Source organism: Canis lupus, chromosome 34, assembly GCF_048164855.1.
Source record: "Canis lupus baileyi chromosome 34, mCanLup2.hap1, whole genome shotgun sequence".
Lineage (NCBI taxonomy): Eukaryota > Metazoa > Chordata > Mammalia > Carnivora > Canidae > Canis > Canis lupus.
Window position 1 is genome coordinate 12,492,702 of NC_132871.1, and position 26,563 is coordinate 12,519,264.

Genomic DNA, 26,563 nt, shown 5'->3' on the forward strand with positions numbered 1-26,563 from the left:
GTGGGAGAGAGAAAAACCTGCCACTGGGAGCCTCCAAGGAAGAAAGAACACTGTCCTATAATATCTTATCTGTTGCTGTAAGGAAGCCCTGCAGCGATAAGGGGAGGCTGTCTCACTTCTTGGCTTGACTTCTCCCATTCTCAAGTCACTGTCCTGCTCTACGGTTGTGTGATATTGCATTTTAAAGTGGGTGGAAGGTATGGAAAGGCAAAGCTGGAAATAGGCAAGGAAACAGAGCTAGTGCAAACTGGAGCAGATTAGTGATGGTTTGTTGGAAGTTGAGGACAATGACTTAAGCAAGAAGCGAGGGAGATACCTGCCAAGAAATGGGACGGTCTTTCTTAATTGCTCCAGAGCGTTTTGCAGCAATGAAAATGAGATTATGGAGTCCCCCATGCATTATTATCTGTACCAACTCTTCCTCCATAATTCCCTGAGCTGTCCTTTTGTTTTGTTTTGTTTTTACAGAAGAGATTTTTTAGAGGTGTTGTTTTGTACGGACAAAATACAGTTTCTGCCCTTAAATTCTACCACTGAAGTGTGTACCAAATCCTCATTTCCTTTACAATGTTAGAATCGAGTCATAAGAAAGCTGGATGGCCATACAATCACCGGGAAAAGTGCTTGAAGCGAAGCCTTAGTGAGATGACTCCAACCTCAAATCGCATGGCGAGCACACGGTTTTCCCAGTGCCTTCATCATGCTAGAGGTGATCTTCCTATAGGCTCTTTTGTTGTCTGCCCGCCTAAGATGCTCTTTCCGGCTCTAATGAGTGAGGCTACAGACACATGTCAGTGCTCCTTTCTCTCTACTCCTCTGACCCCGGATAGCATGCAGCCAGATTCTGTCTCCATCGTTACAACAGAAAGTGCTATCTTTAAAGGACGGTGCCTTTTGCAGTCTTGTAAGAACTCCAGCTGGTCTGGCAAAGGTTGTAACCTATTTCACATCTTAAAGGACTACCCTTTATTTCAGGATGTCTTTAAAAAGCAACACTCTACAACTACCTGTTTCCTTAGGTACAATTCCCCATGTCCTTTACCGCTGCGCGTAAAAACACACTTAGGAGTCATAAATGCATACAAGTGAGACCCGGAAAACTTGATGTTAAGAATTATTAGAACGTTATTAATTGTACACAGTGGGAATCTTTAAAAGAGGCAGAAACATCTTGAAGGGACCTTTGTATGACACCATATATTTTCAGATCAAATCAGGTTGTTGGTCTACTAGAAGATACTAAGAAAATTTCATATGGATATGAAATTGTGATGGTTTCTAAAACTATGGTGTCTCTCTCGGAAAAAGAAATAACCCTCCTAGTGTGTGGTGTCCAGAGAGCAGCGGATCTGCAGTAATATGGATGCTACTTCAGCTGCTTGTAGGTTAAAGAAGCAATTGAGGCCTACAGAACACTGATGACTGATGAGGGTGATAATGTACTGGAGCCTGTTGGTAGTGAGGCCCCCTGGAGGAACAGAGCTCAAGGTAGGAGGGGCTGTCTCCTAATAGGAAAAGGATCTTAGGAGAGAGATTCACCGAGTTTAAAGGAGGCAGTAGGTGGCCTAAACAGTAGGTATTTAGAAGGAGATCCTGGAGGAATACATGGGGAGTGAATTAGTTTGCTCAGGCCAAGGTAAGAAGTACCAGGACTGGGTGGCTGAAATAATAGAAATTCATTTCCCCTGGAGGCTACATGTCCAAGATCAAGGTGTCAGCAGCGTTGGTTTATTCTGAAAGCTTGTGTCCTTGGATTTTAGGTGGTCATCTTTCCATGTCTTCACGTGTTGATCCTCCTGTGAACTAATCTCCTCTTATATGGATTCAGTCATGCTAGGTTAGGAACCACCCATATGATCGTAGTTTACCTTAATGACCTCTTTAAAAGCCCTCTCTCCAAACACAGTTCTAAGGTACTGAAGGTTAGGACTTGAGCGTATGAAGTTGGGAGAGACGCAGCGGCCCACAATAGAGAATGTTCCAGGCAGAGGCATGGAGACGTGGAAGTACCTGCCCCTCACTGAGTGTTCGCTGCAGCAAAGGGTACCTTGCTTCTTGGGGAGTGGAGAGATGAAGCTGGAAAGGTAGGCGGGGCTTACAGGATGGAGGGGCTCTTCTGTTATGCTGTAGAGTTTGCATTTTATCCTGGAGGCTATGAGGAGCCGTGGAAAATTTTAAATTATGGAAACGGCACAATCAAATTGGTGGTTTTGAATGCTCTGTCTGCATTTGGAATTGAATTGTGAGAAAGTTAGTGTTTGAAGGCAGGGAAATGAATTAAGGAAGTTAGGAGTGAATGTGGAAGGGGGGCAAACTAGGAGAGGGTGTTCAGGATGTTGTCTAGGGACTGCAAGGGAGGAGGTGGTAGAGAGGAATCCGAAGCTATGGCTGACGAAGTTAGCAGAACAAGAATAGGTTCTTGAAGGAAGCCAAAGGGGTGCAAAAAAGCACAGAGAGGGCGATCTGTGGAGAAAAAAGATTTAAGGGTGAGGAGACATTCAGACACATTTACGGATGGAGGGGAATGAAAGCAGTTCCTGTCTGCTGCCCCTGGTTTCGGTTTTGCTTGTGCTGAAAGAATGGCGGGTCATGTCTGCGTCCTGAGGAGAATGGGAAAGGTTTGAAGTAGGCACTATGACTAGAAGGAAGAAAACAATCTCCGGGCCACGCTGGAACCCCAGCATGGTAAGTGCAGAGACGCCAGAGGATAGTAGGCCTGGAACAGAGAAACCGGGCTGACCCGCTCTCTGCTTGAAGGCTGACAGGGCCCATGAGGCCAAAGCCCCAGGCTGAGGGGACCGGAGGGGCTGGGTGGAGGGTGGCTGACATTTGGGATCTGGGTGAGGGGAAGCAAGAGCAACCACCCAGGGGCTAGAAATCTGACAACCTAAGACACCGAAGGCAGAAGGAAGGCCTGAGAGCAGGTTTAAGGACAGGGAGGCATGAAATGCAGGAGCACAGTGGGTGGTGGTGGAGACAATGAGGTTTCTGATGAAGAGTTGAGGGGAAGAACAGTTTCAGGTAGTGACAGGGTCTGGAAGTCAGTATTTTTTTTTTTTCTTTTTTAAAGATTTTATTTACTTATTCATGGGAGATACAGAGAGAGGGGCAGAGACACAGGCAGAGGGAGAAGCAGGCTCCATGCAGGGAGCCCGACGCGGGACTCGATCCCAGGTCCCCAGGATCACGACCTGAGCCGAAGGCAGAAGCTCAACCACTGAGCCACCCAGGCGTCCCTTAAAGTCATGAATGGAGAGATGTGCTAAGATTACATAGTAGAGTCGGATGTGAGACCTAAAAGGAAACTTCCTAAAAGTGCTGTCAACATGGCTCTATTCTTTGGTCTTTTTTTTAAGACTTTGGGCTTGGGGAAATATTGGAAACCTCTGTTCCCTAAGGAAGATGAAAGTGAAAAGATAGAGCTCTCTGAAAGGCAAGTACATCTGGGGACCATTAATTATATGTAAAAACAAAAACACCCTCAAAACAAGAAACAGGACAGGAGAGGTAAGCGCTGTGCCTCTTGCAAAGTTAAATAATTAGCTAGAAAGAACTCTTTGCCTAAATCTTCATAATAAGGCGATTTTATTTGGTTTATACTTCCTGTAAGTCTTGAAACAAGAGAACTTTTATTTAAGTTTTGTTATATAAATCCCCCCCTACCCTCGAAAAACAGCTTGAATTCTCTTTTATGTTCTTGTCATCCTCCTGGGGTTATGAGTTTGATTAGTAAAGTGGACCTGTAATTTCTAACTTCACACTCGACGCTTAATCTAACTATTCATTATCGGCCTAATTTCTCCCTCCACAAATCAGGTTGTAGACAGCTTTCTTTTCCAAAAAAACTATCTATAATGTTAAAGACTAAAAAAGAAAAAATCATTAATCTTATTTATTTTGGCTATTTTATAGAAATCTTTAAAAGTGAATAAAGCTAAACGTGAATGTTCACACTATTATTCATAATAGCCAAGAAGTGAGAACAACCCAGATTGTCTATCAGCTGACGAATAAATAAATAAAATGCAGTATATCCCTATAATTGAATAGCGCTTGGCAATAAAATGAAATGATGTACCAATATGTGCTACAGCACAGATGAACCTTGAAAATATTATGCTAAGTGACAGAAGCGAAATACCAAAAAGCCACATGTTGTATTATTCCATTTTTCAAGTATCCAGAATAGCCAAATCCACAGAGACAGAAAGTAGATTAATGGTTTCCAGGGTTGGGGGTGGGAGGGTGGGGGAGATGGGGGACGACTGGTGATAGGTACAGGGTTTCTTTTTGGGATGATGAAATGTTCTAGAATTAGATAGTGCTGATGGCTGCACATTGTGAATATACAGTTGACCTCACTGAGCAACACGGTGTGGACTGCACAGGTCCATCCAAATATGTATTTTTTTTTTTTTTATAAATACAGCTCAGTACTGTAAATATATTTTCTCTTATGATTTCCTTTTTTTAAAAATGTTTGTTTGTTTGTTTGTTTATTTTAGAGAGAGAGAGCACGTGCACGTGTGTGGGGTGGGGAGGGCAGAGGGCCAGAGAGAATCTCAAGCAGGCTCCTGGCTGAGAGGGGAGCCTGACTGGGGGCTGCATCTCATGACTCTGAGATCATGACCTGAGCCAAAATCAAGAGTTGGTCACTCAACTGACTGAGCCACCCAAGGGCCCCAGGCCACCATGTTTGTTTGTTTTTTTAAAAAACCAAGTTATACAAGCATGGACTGAAGGGACAGAGATAGGTTAAAATCAAAGAGGTCTCTGTGCCTCCAACATCCTCTGGGCAAGAAGCAAGCAGAGAAAGCTACTTAGGTGTAAACATGGGCAACTTGTTACAGAAAAGAACGAATGACCCCAGGGGCAGAGCCAAGGGCCTAGCGAACCTAAAAGAACTACTTTGGGGCACCTGGGGGGGCTCAGTGGTTGAGCGGCTGCCTTCTGGCTCAGGGTGTGATCCTGGGGTCCCCGGATCCAGTTCTGCATTGGGTTCCCCACAGAGAGCCTGCGTCTCCCTCTGCCTGTGTCTCTGCCTCTCTCTGTGTGTCTCTCATGAAGAAATAAATAAAATCTTAAAAAAAAATAAAAGAACTACTTTTAGCAAGCAGAACTAGGCTTTAATCAAGAAACATTTCTGGTTTCAGAGTTGGAGGAATGACATGCGTTTGCCAGAATTTCAGCACTGCTGTGGTCTGCTGGATGCCTCCCCCCCTCCCCGCCCCCTTCTGACGCGAGGTAGCTATTGTATTTTTTTTTTAAAGATTTTTTTAATTTTAAGATTTATTTACTTATTTATGATAGACAGAGAGAGAGAGAGAGAGAGAGAGAGAGGGAGGGAGAGAGGTGGAGAACAGGAGGAGGGAGAAGCAGGCTCCATGCACCGGGAGCCCGACGTGGGACTCGATCCGGGGACTCCAGGATCGCGCCCTGGGCCAAAGGCAGGCGCTAAACCACTGAGCCACCTAGGGATCCCCAGCTATTGTGTTTATCTGTCCCTCTTACACCATTTATTGTTGGATGCTTGTGGGGCACATGATTTGTCTTTTTCTTTTTAAAATTTTTATTTATTTATGATAGGCACACAGTGAGAGAGAGAGGCAGAGACACAGACAGAGGGAGAAGCAGGCTCCATGCACCGGGAGCCTGACGTGGGATTTGATCCCGGGTCTCCAGGATCACGCCCTGGGCCAAAGGCAGGTGCTAAACCGCTGCGCCACCCAGGGATCCCTGATTTGTCTTTTTCATTCACAGGTCTTTACTCCTGAGGTGCTGCACCTGAGAAGCCACTCCTGTAAGTGCTTCAAGTGCTCCGGGACCTTATCTAGCCAACAAGATCCTGGACTTTGACCTGATGCCATAATAGTATGAGACTTTTATTACGGGATTTGAGAAGGAGTGAGGATCTTTTGCACTGGGGAGGGATGTGAATTGTTATGGCCAGAGGGTGGACCGTGGTAGCTAGTCTCCAAAGATTGTCTCCCCAAATACTCCTTGTATATGCTCACCACTCTTCACATCAAGAGACGGGGTTGTGTCCCTGTCCCTGAAGCCAGACTGGCTCCAACAAATAGAATGTGGACAAAGTGACATTCCAGGTCTTAGGGACATGGACTCTCTAAGAGAGTTGGCAGCTTCTACTTCCTGTTGTTCCTGAAATGCTCCCTCTTTGAACCCAGCCACCACTTGTGAGATACCCAGAACTACATGGAAGCCATGGAGAGAACTGAGGTGTCCTAACCAGCAACCCCAGCTGAGTGGCACCAAATGCAAGCCAAATGAGAGAGGCCATTTGGGATCTACTAGCAATCCCAGTTCCTCCCAGATGCCACTTGAAACAGAAAAACTACCCCTAATGGCACCTGGGTGGCTCAGTCAGTTAATCCTCTGACTCTTGGTTTTGGCTCAGGTCATGATCTCAGGGTTGTGAGATCGAACCCAGTGTCAGGCTCCGAGCTAAGGGTCAAGCCTGTTTAAGATTCTCTCTCTCTCTTCCTTTCTCTCTGCTCTTACCCCCGTTTGTGTTTTCTTTCTCTCTCTAAAAAAAGAAAAGAAAAGAAAAACTATCCAGATAGCCCACAGAAATGTGAGAAATACTTTAAATTATTGTGTTAAGCCACTAAGTTTTGGTTGTATTGAAGACTATAAGGGAAGGGAACTAATAATGCCTGTAGAATGTTCTCATCTTGTGCCAGGTAGCCTGCTTACTGCTGTATACACCATTTTTCTTAACCTTCACAAAACTTCTGTGAAGAAGGTGGTGGTAAGATCTAGGGACTGAGGCTGAGACAAATCGATAAAAATGACATAGCTACTAAAAAAAAAAAAAAAAAAAAGACATAGCTACTAAGTAGTACTACAGAATTCAAATCTAGATTATTTCACTCTGATGCCTGCATTCTTTTTAGTATATCATGACACTCACCAGTATTTTATAATTAATAGGAAAACTTCAAGTTTAACATAGAGAAAAACATGATTTGCAATTTGAAAAATATTATTTTAGAAACCTTTATATTAGTAAGTACCAGAAAGGTCTTATTTTATGTACAATGCTAACATATAGATAGTCAAAGCCTTTTGGTTTATCATAGTCTCAATAAATAGACTTGTTGAACTCAATTTATTCTTTTAGTATGTATTATTCAAATAAAAAGATATATTTGTGGCTTATGTGATAATTTCTATTATATTTCTATGGAAAATATTTTGTTCTTATTATTTATGGAGTTCTTTGGTTAGCTTAATGCTGTCAAACAACCTGACAGAAATCTATTTATTGCATCATACTTTCCTTAAAGTTGATATTTGTGGCATAAATATAAAGTGCAATGGAAGAGAGTTAGAGTTATGTGTTTTGTTTTGTTTTTTATGATTTTATTTATTTATTCATGAGAGACACAGAAACAGAGAGAGAGGCTGAGACACAGGCAGAGGGAGAAGCAGGAGCACAATGGGGGACTCAATCCCAGGACTCCAGGATTACACCTTGAGCCGAAGGCAGATCCTTAACCATGGAGCCACCCAGGTGTCCCCATTCCTGAGATTTTGATTTAAGAAAAATAATGTGGATTAGAACACTAACATAAAAAAAAAAATCTCTTGGGTCTCTGAGTGGTTTAGCAGATTGAGGATCTGCCCTCAGCTCAGGTCCTGATCCCAGGGTTCTGGGATGGAGCCCCGCATCGGGCTCCCTGTGCCCTTTTCTCTCTCCCTGTGCCCCCACCCCCAAGCTCATGCTTGCTCTCTCTTGCTCTATCTCAAATAAAAATTATAATTTTTTTAAAAAAAACCTCCAAACAGCATGACCTATCTGCTTAAAAGCCCTATAGCTAAGATGGAATCTGTGGTTAAAGAACAGTGACATTTCTATACTTCCCAAGATAGCTCATTTCAATTTATTCGCAAATGATTGGGCAGTTATATTTAGCTAACAATTCTATACAAAGGAGTCTCTTAGCACTTTCTTTAGCAGTATAGTTTTATATAAATGTGAGCAGTGGCGTTAGGCCAAATTACTCCTTTTATTTGCTTATTCTAGACTTTCACAATTTCATAATCTGGCTTTTCTGAGGGTTATGTTTTCTGATTGGTAGGGACTTTACTATACACTTTAATTGTGACCAGAAATATTGATGGAGACAGTGGTGTAAAGTCCAGCAGGCATGTCTCTTAAGGATCTTGTGTCCACCCACTGCCACCGTGCACCCCTTGCTTTGCCCTAGCTGCCTGTGGTTATTTACTGGTGACGCAGGGTGAATGGTGCCATATTGCATTTACCCACCTCCACCACAGCCCTCACTTATATTTTGACTCCTTTGATCCTTTTCCCCATTACCCTATGGGACCATTGAAGGAAGCTATTGCATTCTATCTCTTTCCTTCCCTGTTCCTCAGTAGAGTACCTGGCAGAGCATTAAAAAAAAAAAAAAAAAAAAAAAAATCTGGAGTGCTTGGGTGGCTCAGCTGGCTGAGCATCAGACTCTTGATTTCAGCTCAGGTCATGATCTCAGGTTTGTGAGATCGAGCCCTGTGATGGGCTCCATGCTCAGTGGGGAAGGGAATCTGCTTGGGATTCTTCTCCTTCCTTCTGCACGCCCCCCCCCCCCATTTTAGACTTTCTAGATTCTCAAATAAATAAATACATGCTTACAAAAAATTCAAATCTTAGAAAGGCAGCTTCAAGGAGAACCACAGAAAAATACTACTTTCCTTATTTATTTATCTATTTATTTATTTTAAGACCAGTGATTAGGTACTTTCTTTCTTTTTTTTTTTTTTTAAGATTATTTGTTTATTTGACACAGAGAGAGAAAGCATGCACACAAGTAGAGGGAGCAGCAGAGAGGGAGAAGCAGACTTCCTGCTGAGCAGGGAGCATGATGCGAGACTTGATCCCAGGACCCTGAGATCATGACCTGAGCCAAAGGTAGACACACAACAAACTGAGCCACCCAGATGCCCCTTTACTTTCCTCTTTTAAACTGTTACTGAGCCTAGTTGCTCCTTAGGCTATAACAGACCTCGTAAGGTAGTTAAGCTTCATATGCCTCCGGACTATCACATATACCGCAAAAAGTTGTTTTTTTTTTTAAACAATCTTTTTTTTTTTATAATGACAGTTTTCAAACATACAACAAAATATTTAATGCTCTTAAAAATCTCAGAAGCCCTTTTGTCTAGCACAGTGTTCTCAAACTTCAGTTGCATCGGAATCAGCTGGAGAGTTTGTTAAATCATAGACTGCTGGGCAGCCCAGGTGGCTCGTCGGTTTAGCGCCGCCTTCAGCCCAGGGTGTGATCCTGGAGACCCGGGATGGAGTCCCACGTCGAGTTCCCCGCATGGAGCCTGCTTCTCCCTCCGCCTGTGTCTCTGCTTCTCTTTTTGTGTCTCTCATGAATACATAAATAAAATCTTAAAAAAAATCATAGACTGCTGGGCCCAACCTCTGGAGTTTCTGATCCAGTCGGTCTGGGTAGGCCTAAGAATGAGCATTTCTGACAAGTTCTCAGATGCTGCTGCTGCTGCTGTGGTTGGGAGTCCACATTTTGAGAACTACTGGTCTAGCAGTTTCAAGACTTACCAATATTTTGCCATGTCTGTCATTTATTCCCTCCTCCTCCCTCCCTTCTTCCTTCTCTTCTATATTTTCTACAAGCAAACTTCTAACATTTCTCTCGTTTCACCCTTAAATACTTCCATATGTATCTTTAAAAAATAAGGACTTTATTTTACATATTATAATATTATCACACATAGGTTACCATTTCCTTAATATCATCTCATTGATAATCACCAAACTTTTCTGATTATCTCAAAAACACTGTTTTATGGTTGATTTGCTCAAATCTAGATTCAAACAAGGTCAACACATTTCATTTCATTATTGTGACTCTTCATCTCTTAATCTAGAACAGCATTCTCTTCCTTTTTTATTTTCTCATGTCATTGACTTGTTGACAAAATCAGATCGGCTATCCTATAGAATGTCCTCCATTCCAGATTGGAATAACTGCTTCCTTGTAGTGTAATTTAACTTGTCTTCCTATCCATTGTACTTCCTGTAGTTTGTAAGTTGAGACTAAAGGTTCAATTAGATTTCACTTTTAACTTCTTTACCAAGAATATCTCAGAGGCAATGCAGTATAAGTTATATTATATCCCATGAGGAGGTTTATAAATGTCTGGTTGTCCAGCTTTTAGTGATGTTGAGTTGATGGATGGTAACTGCTTAATGTTCACATTGTAAAGTGAACTATCAGCTTTCTCCTAAATAGTTTTATCATCCATTGATGAGCCTAAACCACAAAATAGTGTTCTATCATTCCTTTTACATTTACTATCTTGATTTCTCTCTTCAATTAGGGCTATTTAGTAATTCTAAAATACAGTTTGTATAGGACAGGCAGGATAAATTCTCTTTTCTTTTCCATGAGTTTCTAATTCTCTTTTTTAAAAAATATTTATTTATTTATTATTTATGATAGACATAGAGAGAGAGAGAGTGGCAGAGACACAGGAGGAGGGAGAAGCAGGCTCCATGCTGAGAGCCTGACATGGGACTCGATCCCGGGACTCCAGGATCGCACCCTGGGCCAAAGGCAGGCGCTAAACCACTGAGCCACCCAGGGATACCCGAGTTTCTAATTTTCAAAGTAAGGACTTGGTGCCTACTGTTACTAAAATGTGTCCTCCCCCCAACCAAGTCATATGTTGAAGCCCTCACTCCCACTATCTGTTTTTGGAGATAAGACCTTTAAAGAGGTACTTAAGTTACAATGGGTTCGTTGGGGTTGGCCCTAATCCAATATGACCAGTGTACTTATAAGAAGAAATTTAGACACAGATAGGGAAGACCATGGGAAGAAGTGGTCAACTACAAGCCAAGGAGATAGGCCTCAGAAGAAATCAACCTTGCCAACACCTTGCTCTTGGATCTCTAGCTTCCAGAATTGTGAGGAAAAATATTTCTGTTGTTTAAGCCACCCAATCAGTGATACTTTGTAATGGCCACCTGAGTAAACCAATATAATGCCTGGGTTCTAATGGTGACCAGAGGCTTATGTATTTAATTAACTCGTTAATTACTTTTCTTTCTCTCTTTCCTATTCATGGATTTTATTCATTCAATGTGTGTTAGTCTGTTACAGTCACTTTTTCTCTTGGATATATAAATTGGTCCGTATTTGGCCAGAGGAAGCCCCAGAGGAAGCCGACTTTTTGTGTCATTTTGATATGACCCCAACAGTCTTTGATAAGTTCCTTTCAAGTAGAAGACATCCCAGGCTCATTTTGTACATTTTCTGTTTCAGACCTGGGATCAGCTATCCTAAATATGGTATAATCTGGGTGTTAGGCCTGTTCGTTGCTATTGGGTTGTCATGGCTTCTAGGCTCTTTCAGGAAATAAAAAATTATAGGCCTTTTACTTTTTTGTTTTTCTATATGTTTCATCTCTTACATGGAAAGTTTTGGATTCTAACACATTAACATAATTATCTGCTCTATAATATCCATGAAGCAGTTTCAAAAATGAGACCTTTTTTGGTTACTAATTCTTAGGCTATTAAATGAAATTTAAAATTTGCTTTTCTTTTTGTCCTTAGGATTCATATGCTTAGGAAAAGATGTAGTCAAAGTCTTATGTTCTAAAAAGCCTTAAAATAGTTCTTTTGTGTGGTTCTATCCCCAACTTGACATACAGCTAAGTTCACTTGTTTTAGAATCGTCTTGGTAGCCTGTCAGGCAGTGTCCTTTGTTTACTTTATAAGCATCATTAGAAAATGCTTTTCTTTGAGCTGTAATGAGAACTGAGGTTAAAAGACGGAAGAAATGGAAAGAAACACAGTTCAGGGACTTCATCTTCCTACTTATATGCATCATTTAATAGTTCATAGTGATTTCAGAGCAATGCATCCCGGATTCCCTGAATAAACTGTTCCCTGACAAAACATCTTAAGCATTGCTTCGATTTAGATGATCCTGGTCATGTCATGAATACTGAAGCCTTAATGTTTCCAGGCTCTTGTTTGTCCTTGAATACCGAAGCCTACTGACATATTGAGTATGTTCTCTAATACACACACATATACACACCTTTCTTTACCTAAACTGTTAGACTGCATGGAATATCATTTGAATGTTGTGGGACAAGCATGTCTAAGTAGAAAGTTCGAGGACTCGAGTCAGATGGAATTGGTTTTATATAGCTTAATAGTTACTAATGATGAGACCATTGTAAAATTGCCTAACCTTTTATGGATTTGATGTCCTTAGCTGTAAAAGAGGCATAATAATACATACTTATAGAGTTAGTAAAATAGGTCCAAATGAAAAGTGGCTAGCACAGTATCTGGCACACAATAGGGGTTTAATAATCATTCCATTCTCTCAACCTAAAAAGCCTCTATATTATAGATAAACACAAGCAGTAAAAATCATTTGATCTTGAAGATGATTGTGAGTAGTGCTTCTTCCTTTGATATTTAGGTCAGTTTAATCTAGCTCTGTGTTAAAGGAGCAACAACCTGAGCTATTATTTATTGCTTCAGTTGGCCAGGAAGCAAAAGCATTAAGCAGTCTTTTTAGTTCTGTTAATTTACATAAAGACACAGAATAATATAAAAAAGTGACTATCCTAATCAGGGTTCTCCTATTGGCTATCAGGATATCCCATAGTTTCTAGAGGGAGATTACTCAATAATTTTCCAGAGTCACTCAAGAAAGCCTCCAACTTTCATTCCCCTCTTTGGGGGATCTTTTACTCCCCTTATATTCTCATTCAGAGTAAAATGAAGCACAAGACTCTTAATTTTTTTAAAAAAGATTTTATTTATTTATTCATGAGAGACACAGAGAGAGAGGCAGAGACATAGGCAGAGGGGGGAGCAGGCTCCCTGCAGGGAGTCTGATGTGACTCAATCCTGGGACCCCAGGATCACACACTGAGCCAAAGGCAGATGCTCAAGCACTGAGCCACCCAGGTATCCCAAGACTCTTAATTCTAATTCTATATTTCAACTTGGTGGTGAGACATCTGGTGGGAGCAATTCTTTTCTTAGGGGTTGGTATTCACTTTTATTTCCTGGTTAAATAATCATCTTTGTCATTTGGTAGCTAAGAAAGCAAGCAAGGGAAGAGAACGTTCTTCAACAGATTTTTACTGCAGTAAAAAAGACTTCTCCTAAATCAGCATAATAGCAACTTTCAAAGGGTTGCTGCTCTCTACAGGGCACATGTTCCAAGAGATTTTAATGTGTATTATATGGAAAAGTTTGTACACATTTGATAATGCTAGGTTAAGGAGATTTAATAGGTCTCTTTACTGCAGAACTCAGAACCTTATACTAATGTATATTATCATTCTCCTGAAGGGGGACATGATATGCAGCACTTCCTAAACTTATCTGATCCTGGATTCCATTGTTCTACAGAACACACTCCAGGAAACAATGCCTTATCATTTAGAGCTATAGGCAAGAGGAACATTGGATCACTAGGCCCCTAACATACATTAATAATTTCAGGACAGTATAAGTTCTTTGCTTTGGCTATTGCAGCCATTGTCTGGCTGTAAGAAATAGAGACCTAGGGCAGCCTGGGTGGCTCAGCGGTTTAGCACCTGCCTTCGGCCCAGGGCGTGATCCTGGAAACCCGGGATGGAGTCCCACGTCGGGCGCCCTACATGGAGCCTGCTTCTCCCTCTGCCTGTGTTTCTACCTCTCTCTCTCTCTCTCTCTGTGTTTCTCTCATGAATAAATAAATAAATAAAATGTGTTTAAAAAAAAAAAAGAAATAGAGACCTATTGCAAACCAAGTTGAACAGAAAACCAAAGTGGTGGAACACAGGGTTATCTCATACGGTCCAAGGTTAGAAAACACAGGGGCTTTAGGAGGACTAGGCAGGAACTACAAAGTCAGAACTTGTGATTAAAGGACCAGATGGTTGGTTACCCACCCCTTTTCTTGCCTGCCCTGTTTTATTTTCCTTTCTTTCTTTTAAGGAGCTTTGTTTATACCTCTCAAGAAAATGTCTGACAGAGCTCTGATTCTGTGTTCTTCAAGCAGTCAGTAGTATTTATAGCTATGTTCTAAGTCCAACTTTTCAAGAGAAGGAGACTCTTGATTGACCAGATTGAGTCAGGTTTTCACTCAACCTCATCCAGTCAGTTGTGGCCAGAGGGCTCATGTCCTTTAGACAGGAAGACTTAGGCCTACCCCTTCCGTAGGGTGAGAAGAATGGATTTTTCTTAGAATGAGGGGGCTGTGAGACAGGTAGGCACCACCAAAGTAACATCAGTCATGGTTCCTTTCTAAGAATCATCTTAGAAGGGTCCTTGGGTAGCTCGGTTGGTTAAGCATCTGCCTTTGGCTTAGGTCCTTGATCTCAGAGTCCTGGGATCGAGCCCCATGTTGGGCTCCCCACTCAGCAGGGAGTCTGCTTCTAGCTCTGCCTATCCCCCACGTACTTGTACGTGCTCTCTCTCTCAGATGAATAAAATCTTAAAAAAAAACATTATTCTAAGAATCATCTTAGAAAGAAGGGCAGCCTTGGTTGCAGTATTTCATGTATTGATAATAGCAAATTGATTTAGAAAGAATGACCTTCATAGAATCTGCTTGTGAATCTATTGTGAATATTGTGTTAGGCATTATCACTCTTCATTAATATCTAATTCTTTCTACTTTGAGGTAACAAGGATTCCCTGCCCCTCTAAATTGGGTGTGGCCATGTGCCTTCACTTGGTAAGAAATGTCACTTTGATACGGAAGGAGTTAGAGACTGAAGCAGCCTAAAAGTGCCAAACGAACTCATGGATCTCTTGGTGGATCTCCAGCAGACTTAATGTAAGAGAATTACTTTTATTAAACCTCTAATTTTGGAGTTGTCTGTTATTGCATTATAATCTAGCCTATCCTGACTAGTACAAAAAAATCTTTGAAATGAACAACACAAGTTTCAAAACTGTAATGAAGGTGAAATGTTATTCTGAGCTGACATTAGTTTGAGAGGCCCGAGTTTGGCAATGCAAGTCTTTGTGCAACATCCCCCAATTCTCAGTTTAACTGATGAAACCCTTATGATGTATTTTGGTACATGATCTTCCCTTTCCATGACTGGAACACTAAACATCTTATAAAGGCTAATAATAAGAATATTTTCAGGGCAGCCCAGGTGGCTCAGCGGTTTAGTGCCGCCTTCAGCCCAGGGTGTGATCCTGGAGACCGGGATCGAGTCCCACATCGGGCTCCCTGCGTGGAGCCTGCTTCTCCCTCTGCCTGTGTCTCTGCCTCTCTCTCTGTCTCTGTCTCTCATGAATAAATAAAATAAAATAAAAACATTTTCAAAAGCTCTCATTTTGTAAGACCATTAAGTATTATTAGAAAACGATCAGTTTTCTTCACTGTTTTCTTAGTGAGCTATGTATGCCAACATTTATTAATTATGTACATTACACCACGTGACCACCAAAGCCATTGACTTTCAGAATTATAGTGTGCTCCACCTGTTACCTTGAAAAAAATATTTCAGAAGTATAGTGGACATAACTGGTGTCCTTTTCTTACACAACCCTGATTTTACTCAGCTGCCTATCTGAATCTTACAAAGCCATGTGCTTAAGGAAGTTGATCTCTCCTCTAGCTCCAAGGGTGGGGTGAATGGTCTAAGGGTAATCCCCTTTCCCCTGCCAGTGCTTGGCTCAGATATAGGCATGAAACCCAATTTTGCCAGAGAGAGACAGAGAGAGACAGAGAGAGAGAGAGAGGCAGAGACACAGGCAGAGGGAGAAGCAGGCTCCATGCAGGGAGCCCGACGTGGGACTCAATCCCTGGTCTCCAGGATCACACCCTGGGCCGAAGACAGGCGTTAAACTGCTAAGCCACCCAGGGATCCCCAAGAACCAGGATTCTTGAAAATAGTATTGAGCTACAGAATCTATTAATCCTGAAGTTCTCCCTGGACTTGGTTACATGGGATAAATTTTCACTGAATTACAATTTCTGTAACTCGCAACTAAAAGCAATTCTAGGTAATACATTAATAATATGTTCTCTTTTCTTTTTTAAAGATTTTATTCATTTATTCATAAGAAACACACACACACACACACACACACACACACACACAGAGAGAGGCAGAGACACAGGCAAAGGGAGAAGCAGGCTCCTTGCGGGGAGCCCAATGTGGGACTCGATCCCGGGACTCCAGGATCAGGCCCTGGGCAGAAGGCAGGTACCAAACTGCTGAGCCACCCAGGGATCCCCTATGTTCACTTTTCTAGATTGGCATATACCTTTTTAGGTTGTCTCTGGGAAAACAGTAAGCAAAATTTTCTTTTAAGAACCCCTACATCTTTATCCATGAATTATGATAGAGATTAGATGACAAAACTCTAGTTGTTTCTGGGATGATAGCTGGGCCCTTTATTTTACAGTTTTATTTAAGTAATATCTACTCTGACATGGGAACCCTGAGATCAAGAGTCACAGGCCCTTCTGACTGAGCCACCCCTAGACTGTTTAATCAGTAAGCATTCTTTTATTTATTTATTTTTTGACAGAGACTGAGAGAGAGAGAGAGAGGAGAGAAAGAGAGAGGGCAAGCATGAGAAGTAGGGGGAGAAGGAGAGAGAGAGTCTCAAGCAGGCTCCATGCCCAGTGTGGAGCTGACATGGGCTCGATCTCACAACCCTGATCATGACCTGAACTGAAACCAAGAATCAGACACTTAACCAACTAAGCCACCCAGGCTCCCCAATCAGTCAGCATTCTTTTAAATACTATGAGCAATTCCAGAATAGAAAATAGTTGTTAAATATAGGTTTTGTTTCACAGGTAACTTACGGTGTAGTTTCAAAAATTCAAAGCCATGCTCTGTCAAGTGGGAAGAATGAAAATTGAAAATCTGCTTCTTGGGGCGCCTGGGTGGTTCAGTCGGTTGAGCATCTGCCTTCAGCTTGGGTCATGATCTCAGGGTTCTGGGATTGAGCCCCGCATTGGGCTCCCTGATCAGCTGGGAGCCTGCTTCTCCCTCTCCCTCAGCCTGATGGCCCCCTGCTTGTGTGCTCTCTCTCTCCAATAAATAAATAATTAAGATCTTAAAAAAAAAAAAAGAAAATCTGCTTCTTTGCTTATGCCTCGCAGTATCTGTATATTGCTCTTAATGGGAGAGGGAAAGAGGATGATTAAGTACTGCCTGGTATATAATATCACAAGTCCACAAAGTAAGTGAAAAATCAAAGTGGTTTATTTCTTTTTTTAAAAAAAGATTTATTTATTTACTCATTCATTCATGAGAGACACAGAGAGAGAGAGAGAGAGAGAGAGAGAGAGAGGCAGAGACACAGGCAGAGGGAGAAGCAGGCTCCATGCAGGGAGCCTGACATGGGACTGGATCCTGGGTCTCCAGGATCAGGCCCTGGGCTGAAGGCGGCGCTAAACCACTGAGCCACCTGGGCTGCCCCCAAAGTGGTTTATTTCTAATCTTCAAATTGGATCAAAGTACTTAAGCATCCTGTAAATTTTTACCATATTCTTATATAGTTATTTGTGTAATTGCTTGTTTGTCTAAATTAACAGATTGCCAGCTCTTTGAGGGCAAAGACCATATTTATTTTGTTCTTTACTGCTTCAAAGCCTAGAGCAGTGGCATGGAGTGGTACTCAAAATAATTTCCTTGAACAACAACAAAAAGTGAAGAAAAGGCTATTCTAAATATATGAAGACTGTTTTCTACATTCTGGATATATGATATAAAGCTTAACATAGACTACGAGAAAAAATGTGATACAGGTAACAGAAGAATACTATTAATAACTATAAGTTACTCTAAAAAAATCGAGATATAATTGATATGTATATAAGTTGTACAAAGTGTCGATTTGATGCCCAAATACTTTGTTATATGATTACTACTCTAGTATTAGCTAACACCTCTATCACCTCACACAGTTACTTTTTTGTGATGAGAACATTTAAGATTTAGTCTCTTAGTAACTTTCAAGTATATAATACAGTATTGTTATCTATAATCACAAAGCTGTGCACTAGATCCCCAGAACTTGACCAAAACTTCCCTAATTCTCCCATCCCCCAGGGTACTTTCTTTTTGCAAATGGTTCCCTTCCCTTGTAAAGTTATTATCCTGTTTTGTCTCACTCAATCTTCATTGATCATGTAGAGTAGTAGATATCCTTCTAGGGTCTTCTCTGAGAGCTACCTGCTTTAGTAGTAAAGGTCATTCACAGGGATGTTTCTACTATATGACGCCCTACCTACTTAGCCAAGGACGATTGGGCCCTTGCTAGAACTTTATCTAAACTGGGCCAATCAGATCTCCTTTCCTTTTTTTTTTTAATTTTTAAACTTTTAAAAGTGATTTCACTTATTTATTCATGAGAGACACAGAGACACAGGTAGAGGGAAAAGCAGGCTCCATGCAGGGAACCCGATGTGGGACTCGATCCTGGGACTCCAGGATCATGCCCTGGGCAGAAGGCAGGTGCTAAACCGCTGAGCCACCCAGGCATCCCTCCATCTCCTTTCTTGTGAATATGAATTGACCCCCAGTGACTGTGAGCTGGAAATGGAGTTCTGTTATCAGGTAACTTAGCAGTAGCAATTGTCCTCTCTTGGAAGTCCGCCTAGCTCACTGAGATCTGCGTGACCTGCTTTGTCAAGGCACTTTAAAGGCGGTCAAAAGTGCAAGTAAGAAAGCTATAACTGCATGTAGAGAACAGGTAATTGACTCAAGGACTTGATAGTGTGAATTGAAGGGAATGGGTAGATCTAAGAGATGTTGAGATTGAAGAAATAGCTGTATTTGGCCAAAAGACAGTGTTAAGTTGAAGATGATTCCACTACTCCACAACTGGGGAACATTTTCAATTAGTATTGGAGTGGCTGGTTGCTGGGCATAGTAGGCTCTCCGGGATTCTTCAGACTTTTAAGTAGTGGTTCTTCTCTGTTTCCACAAGAAACAATGTGAAAACCAACTATAGAACCTCACTATGAAAACAGCAGCAAACGATTTAGGAATTACTGTCAGGATTAGTTGTAAGTTTATATTAAAGGTGAGTGCAAAATGTGGCCTAGTTAGCTTCCTTGTGTTTCTTTACTACAGTGTACCCAGACACCTGTTTTATAAATGTATCCTTCTGGTAACAAGGGAGCTAGATTGAGAGACTATAAAGAGTGCATAGTTTGAATGATATTAAAAAAAAAAAATCAAATCGACTTGCCTGTGTCTTTGAGAATTCCAAATTTACAGAAAAAGCTTTTTAACCCGTCTAAGTAGGTCACTCTCATAGGGCTAAGAAAAAACCGTAATGCAATTTTATTATAAATAATGGTTCAGTTGTTGCTTATAAGGAATTTCTATTAGAAGAAAATTTTGGCTGAAAGGGAACAGATCTTTCAGTTAGCTTGGGGTCTGAAATCTGGCTTCTGCCATTTACTAGTTGCGTGACTAATCCAAATCACATTACTTTTCTGATACTGTTCCCTCATCTATAAAATGGGATTAGCAACCAATTCCTATTTTTCCTTTATTATGAAATAGTCTCTTTGATTTATTTATTTTTTATTTTTTCGTCATCTCTACACCCAACATGAGGCTCGAATTTACAACCCTGAGATCAAGAGTCACAGGCTCTACCAACTGAGCCAGCCAGGCGCCCCATGAACTCATCTCCTTGAAAAAAGGTTCTAGGGTCACAGTTTTCGGAAAAGTATTACATTCTTGCAACACATACTTGGAAGTTCACAGAAAGAATTCCTTCTACAGATGGAGCTCATGGCGTAGTTAGGTGTGGGTGAGATGAGATGAAATCCTATTTAACAATATCCTTTATTACTACTTTGGAGCCTTTCCTCTCGTGCCAGGTACTGTTGCTGCAAGCTTTACACGTATCTCATTTTATCCTCACAATAACCTCTGAAGGTGGGTCTCAATAGTTTCATTTTCATCCAAGAGGAAATTGAAGCCCAGAGAGGTACTTTGTCCCAGGTCCCAAGTAGTGGATTCCAGATGGGAACCCAAGTTTTACAAATTCCAAAGGCCGGGGCTCATTACCATCCAGAGGAAAGGAGTGAGGGGGGTGGGGGGGCGGTGGAGCTGGCTCTATTAAACGCATTATGGGATCCAGTGCCTGTAAAAGCCCCGAACGAGAGGGTGAAGGAATCCTTAGATCATAAGCTTCCCTCGGCCCTTTTTTTTTTTTTTTTTTAATAAAGTTTATTTAACAGCTTCTCACGGTTTGGATTGGCTGCAGAAAGTTCTAGGAAAAGGCTGGGGGCTGGGGCCGTGGTCCCCGAGGGCCCGGGGGGGCAGCCAGGAGGTCCGCAGGAGCCGCGCTGCAGCTCGCCAGGCCTCGGGGCGGGGGCGGGGGGGCCGACCCGGGGCGGGCGGTCGGGCCGAGGGTGCTCCGCGACGCCGCGGGTGATGCGCGGGGCTGCGGGCCTCCGAGAGCGCGCGCCCTGCGGGAGGGGAGCGCAGAGCCGGAGCGGCCGAGCTCCACGTGCTCCGAGCGCGGAAGCGCGGGGCTCCCGGGGCGCGTCGCGGAGGCCGGCGGGCAGGGCTGGGGCTCCAGGCTCCGGGCTCGCGCGGCCCCTCCCTCCGCCCCGCCCCGCCCCGCCCCGCCCCGCCCCCGGCGCCGCGTGACTCCGCCCCCTCCGCGGGGCCGACCAATGGGCGGGGCGGGCGGGAGCGGGGGGCGGGGCGCGGCGCGCGGGGCTCGGGCTCGCGCGGCCCCTCCCCCGCCCCGCCCCCCGGCGCCGCGTGACTCCGCCCCCCGGCGCGGCCGACCAATGGGCGGGGCGGGCGGGAGCGGGGGGCGGGGCGCGGCGCGCGGTCTGCGCGCAGGTGCCGCCCGGAGCCCGGAGCCCGGCCCGCCCGTTCCGCCGCCGTGCGTGCTGCTCGGCGGAGGGGCCGGGCTTGCGCTTTCTCCTCCTTCCTCCCCGCCTCCCTTTGCCGGCAGGACCCGTCTCCCGCGGCCGCTGGGACCCCGTGTCATCGCCCGGCCCGAGCACGGTGAGTCCCTCCGGGAGCCCGCGGGCGCGCTGCCCGCCCCGTCTGGGGCCCAGCCGGCGGCCGGGAGGCGAGCGTGAGGCCGGGCGGGGTGGCCGGGATGGGCGAGGGCAGGGCGGCGTGGGGCGCGTGGATGAATGAGGCGCTCTCGGACTAGGCCGCGCGTCCTGCCGGCGGCCCGCGCCTCGCCTCGCACGCCCGGGGGCAGCCGTCTCCGGAGGCGGGGGCGCGGGGGCCCGGGGGCCCGGGGCGCATGGGGGGGCGGGGAGGCCCGCTTCGGCCGGGGCTGCGGCCGCCCGCCCCGCCTGGGAGGCCCGGGGCCCGGGGAGGCTCCGCTGCTGCCCGGAGGGCCCGGCTTTGGCTGGGAACAGGTGTGAGTTCAGACCCCGAGAAGGGAGAGCGATCCCGGCCTTCGGGGTCGGAGATCACGAGTCTGGAGTAGCCCTTCGCGAGCAGGGCCTCGGCGCGGCCCGGGAGGTTCGGCAGGGCCCGCACCCGGGGCGCGCTTGCAGGGCCCGGGGCAGGAAACGGGCGGTGAGCGGCCCTCGTGAGTTCAGCTTAGGTAGTAAAGCGGGTTTAATTCTGCACGGAGGGAGTTGGAGGGGCCAAGATTAGCAGGGACCGAGAAAGTTTCCATTTGCTTTTTTTTTCTTTTTAAGATTTTATTTATTTATTCATGAGAGACACAGAGAGAGAGACAGACAGACACAGGCAGAGGGAGGAGCAGGCTCCATGCAGGGAGCCCGACGCGGGACTCGACCCCGGGTCTCCAGGGTCACGCCCTGGGCTGAAGGCGGCGCTAAACCGCTGCGCCACCCGGGCTGCGGGCTGCCCGAAAGTTTCAATTTGTAAATAAAAAGTTAGTAGGTTCATGTACGCCTAGAAATGACCAGAGTGTAGATTCTGGAGGTTGCTTGGGAGGACCGTGGAGCCTGTACCTGCGGTGCCAGAGGTCCAAGAGACCTGGAAGGCCCTCATCGTGGTGTGTGTTCATTCGTGGGGGATGGTGTTTGTGGGGAACATGGGGAGGGTCAGGTTCCAGGTAAGAGGAATGGTTTTGGGGGCGGAGGGTGGCGCGTTGCTGGTGGTACTAGAGTGGATTTCCTTGGACTCTCTTCCCTGTGCTCCTGCTTCTGATTGCTTTTGTGACTCTGTATCAGATGAAGAAAGAACGAGTTTTGTGAACAGTATGGATAGAAGATTGGCAGCTAAATTTTCAGTTTGGTTTATGGTGCCACATATTTTTAGATTAATCTTTCTAGGACTCCTTAGGAGCAACTGCCTTGACAGCTATCAGAATCAGATCTATTTATAGAACTTTTTACATATTTGTTGAAAAAGTGGATTTAGCTCCCTGTCGATCTTGGATTGGTGTGTACGCTATGTTTCATTCTTAATTTGTTCCTCAGTAATATATTTTGTGTGATGAAATGTGTTTTCGGTTAATGGAGAGAGTAAACGATTTTGTTTATATGTATGTTTGTTTTGACATTTCAGATGCCCCCCAAAAAGGGAGGTGATGGAATTAAACCACCCCCAATCATTGGAAGATTTGGAACCTCCTTGAAAATTGGTATTGTTGGATTGCCAAATGTTGGGTAGGTGAATGTTGGGCTTTTCTGCTTTTCATCTTGTAAGTATTTGGAGTCTTGTAGAAAAGGGAACTCATGTGGTAATTAAAACTTAAATTGAAAAGAGTCTGGGAAGCTGCAGTATTAATTTTGGCAAAACAAGGTTTTCATTTGGATGTGTTTTATTTTGGATTTTTTACACAGATACTGTGTTGAAACTTGAATTACTTATGTTATTTGTTTTGCTTAAAGTAGTGGAAGAACCAAAGAGAATTGAAACATTAGGTTGAACCAGATGAGCTCTCTTTGCTTGAAACACTGTCAGGAGATGTTCAGTATTGAATTTAAGTGGAGTTGAAGTAGTTAAAATATGGTTTTTATGCTCCCTGGCTATGTAGGGTACCTACCTAGGTTGACTGTGGTAGGATACTTTTAAAGTCCCACTATAAAGTTGATTAGATTCTTGAGAGATCAGGGATCAGATGGCTTAATTTTTACAGGAGAAGAAGGTAACAATTTTGAGTTTAATATCGGAATTTGCTAGATAAAAAGGTATCTATTATAAAGTGGCTAAATCTGAAAGCTATCAGAGCAAAATGTTGAGTTTGTAATGTTTAAAACTAAAACGAATCATTTATTTGCAAATAAGGCAGTGGTAGGAAATATATGTAGTTTCTCGTACATACTACATGTACAGTTTGGCTGTTTAGTCTGCTTTTTTTCTTTATTTGTCCTTTTTTAATACTTCTTACTCACCTTAAATGTCTCAAAAGTGTTTAGGATGTACTAATGGTAACAGATCCAATATGGATTTATTAAGGTGAATGAATATGTTTTGGCATGTACTAGGTTTTTCGATTGGTGGCAAGTAGGACAACGATGTTCTTTCATGGGTTCCTTGGAGTCCCTGTCTTAGAGATTTTTTAGTGGATGAATGGTATGGCTAACTATGGCAGTTCTTAAATTCTTGTAATGTAAAACATGAGCAAGTGTGGCTGTCCTAATTTCAGTCTTTCCTGGAGCTGGAGAGGTTTGCATTTTGAAGGGGTTTCCTGCTGTGATATAGGCTGCTTGCAAAGTAAGACTAAATAGAGAGTGGAAATGTAAGCAAAACAAATAATTAAGCAAAGTACTGTAGGGTGTTGTCAATAAACTTGAAAGCAAGATATGATCATTATGTTGTGGGCTTTATTTCACTAGTAAGACAGTTTTTAGGTATTAACATCTCTATTTTAAAATCACTGCAGTCAATGCAGCTTGACTTTAAATGGGACTATGTTAAACTGAGACACGTTAAGAAGTATTTCCTATGTGAACATTTTAGCCATAGAACGTAATATAATTAATGTACATGAAAACAACCTAAAAATATATTATTCAGGATAAATGTGCTATTTATGCTATTAATATTTTTAAAAAAGATTTTATTTATTTATTCATGAGAGAGACAGGCAGGGACACCGGCAGGGAGAGAAGCAGGCTCCATGCAGGGAGCCTGATGTAGGACTCGATTCCTGGACTCAAGGATCACGCCCTGGGCTGAAGGCATCATCACGCTAAACCTCTGAGCCATCCAGGGATTCCCCCATATTTATGCTTTTAAATTAAATGCTCATCCCACTATCATCCTCCCCTACCCCTGTCCCTGTATTATTGAGGTATACTTTACAAATAGTAAAGTTTTCTCATTTTAATAATGGGTAGTTTGATTTTTGGCACTTGTTTGTGAACATTCCTTTTTGTAGAGTTATCTAACTGTATCAGATAGGGTTATTTGTAAAACATACAAGTTCTGGCTGTTTTAAACAGGAGGAAGAGAATTAGAATTATTGGAAGGATAGAATTGAAGGACAACCTGAACAGCCAGACCTCAGGAAGGACAGGAGCCGGAGTAACGCTGATGTAGATGGGTCCATATGGAGCTCGGCCATATAAACTGAGTGTTTCTTATCTCCTGCTACCTCTCTAGTGATTTAGATTACTGTGTAGAGAAATCTGACTGAACACGTCTACCTCTGGATAGATCTACAAGAGATAGATTGGGTACAAGGGTGGTTCTTTAAAAGATGGCTTGCTGATCAAAAATAAGGACATTTGATACAGAAACCATCTAAAGAATGTCTTCATTTTCAGAGAACTAGACAAGTAAGATTTTCTTTTTAGCATATACTGGGCTGATTGCTTAAAAACTTAAAGGTAATGTTTATAGCTAATAATAGCTGATAACTGATATTTATTGAACACTTACTGTATGACACTTCCTATTCTCTGTTTCATATACACTAATTTAATCAGTTTAACATGCCTCTACCGCCGCCCCCCCACCCCCAATTAGAATTTAAATTTCTTGAAGGCAAGGATTATGTTTTTTCTTGTTTATTGTTATATTTCTAGCACTTACAATTTTTTTTTAAAAAGATTTATTTATTTATTTGAGAGAGAGAGAACACCAGTGGGAAGAGGAGCAGAGGGAGCGGGAGAGAATCTTCAAGTAGACTCCCTGCTGAGCATGGAGCCCAATATTGGGCTCGATCCCAGGCCCTCAGATCATGCCCTGAGCCAAAATCAAGAGTCAGATGCTTGCTTAACCAATTGTGCCACCCAGATGTCCCTACCACTTAGAATTTATTAGGCACTCAGGAATTATTTATGTGTGGGATACTTCTTTCTCCCTTGATGTAGTGTGTAAGGCTTAATGATAAAGACATGTGTTTTAATGGCTGCTTTTAATGAAGTAGAAACAATACCAAACCCAAGAACTTGAAGGTTTGGTTTCTAGATTTGTTTTGCCTTTTTTTTTTTTTTTTTTTCTTTAAACTTAGTGACCCTTTATAAATTAGCTTCCCTTGACTCAGTGCATTATTATGGCTGTGAGGCTTGGAGGCTTTTGGGAGAAACTGCCTTTAAAAAAAAATTTACTTATTTATTTTAGAGAGAGAGAGAGAATGTGTGAGTGGGGACAGAGGGAGGGAGGGAGAGAGAGAGAGAGAGAGAGAGAGAGAGAAAATCCAAGCAGATTCCCTTTTGAGTGTGGAGCTGGTCTCGGAACTTGATCTCAAGACCCTGAGATCATGACCTAAGTGGAAATTAAGAGTCAGATACTTAACCAATTGAGCAATGACCCAAGTGCCTCTGAAACTACCTTTTTTTTTTTTTTCAAGATTTTTTTTTTTTTTTTTTAAGAACAGTTTTAGGTTCACAGCAGAATTAAGGGGAAGGCAGAGATATTTCTTACATATCCCTGTTCTCACACATGCACGCCTTCCTCCATTATCAACATTCCCCCACCAGAATGTAACATTTGTTACAATTGAACCTGCATTGACACATTGTTATCAGCCAAAGTCTTAGAGTACAGTCTTGGCATTGTACCTTCCATGGGGTTAGACAGATGCATATTGACATGTATCCACCATTGTTACAGAATAATTTCACTGCCCTAAAAATGCTCTGTGCTTTGCCTATTCACCTACCCTCCCCAAACCACTGATCTTTTCACTATCTCCATAACTTTGCCTTTTCCAGAATGTCATATAGTTGGAATCTTAGAGTATGAAGCCTTTGCCTTCTTCCACTTAGTAATATGCATTGAAGTTTCTCCATGTTTTTTCATTTAGCACTATTGCCTTTTAGTGCTAAATAGTATTTCATTTCTAGATGTACTATAATTTATCCATTCACCAACTGAAGGATATTTTGGTTGCTTCCAGGTTTTGGCAGTTATGAATAAAACTGCTATAAACATCTATGTGCAAATTTTTGTGTGGACATAAGTTTTCAGCACTTTTGGGTAAATACCAAGGAGCACAATTGCTGAATACATGGTAAGAGTCTGTTTAGTTTTATAAGAAACTTTTGAAGTGGTTGTATCATTTTGCATTTCACCAGCAGTGAATGAGAGGTTCTATTACTCCACGTCCTCACCAGGTTTTGATGTTGTCAGTGTTCTGGATTCTGAC

At 42.9% G+C, this 26,563-nt stretch overlaps 1 protein-coding gene and 1 long non-coding RNA gene across 6 annotated transcripts in view; both read left to right on the top strand.

Annotated features, from left to right (window-relative positions):
- Positions 1-2,363: 2,363 nt before the first annotated feature.
- On the top strand, positions 2,364-14,889 carry LOC140624175 (uncharacterized). Of its 2 annotated transcripts, XR_012023693.1 has the most exons (4): positions 2,364-2,685; positions 5,154-5,244; positions 5,761-5,871; positions 14,697-14,889. It is a non-coding gene; the product is annotated as an uncharacterized lncRNA (long non-coding RNA). The 2 variants fall into 2 exon arrangements; XR_012023692.1 differs by lacking the exon at positions 14,697-14,889 and having other exon boundaries at positions 5,761-7,111.
- A 5,987-nt stretch (positions 14,890-20,876) lies between these two features.
- Positions 20,877-26,563, top strand: part of OLA1 (Obg like ATPase 1) — a 163,849-nt gene continuing 158,162 nt past the window's right edge. Inside the window, exons 1-2 of one of the 4 annotated variants that reach the window (XM_072811029.1) lie at positions 20,877-21,036; positions 22,531-22,631. In XM_072811029.1, the coding sequence (XP_072667130.1) occupies positions 22,531-22,631 (101 nt within the window). In that variant the 5' untranslated portion in view covers positions 20,877-21,036. The other 3 variants (XM_072811030.1, XM_072811032.1, XM_072811031.1) reach the window with 3 other exon arrangements.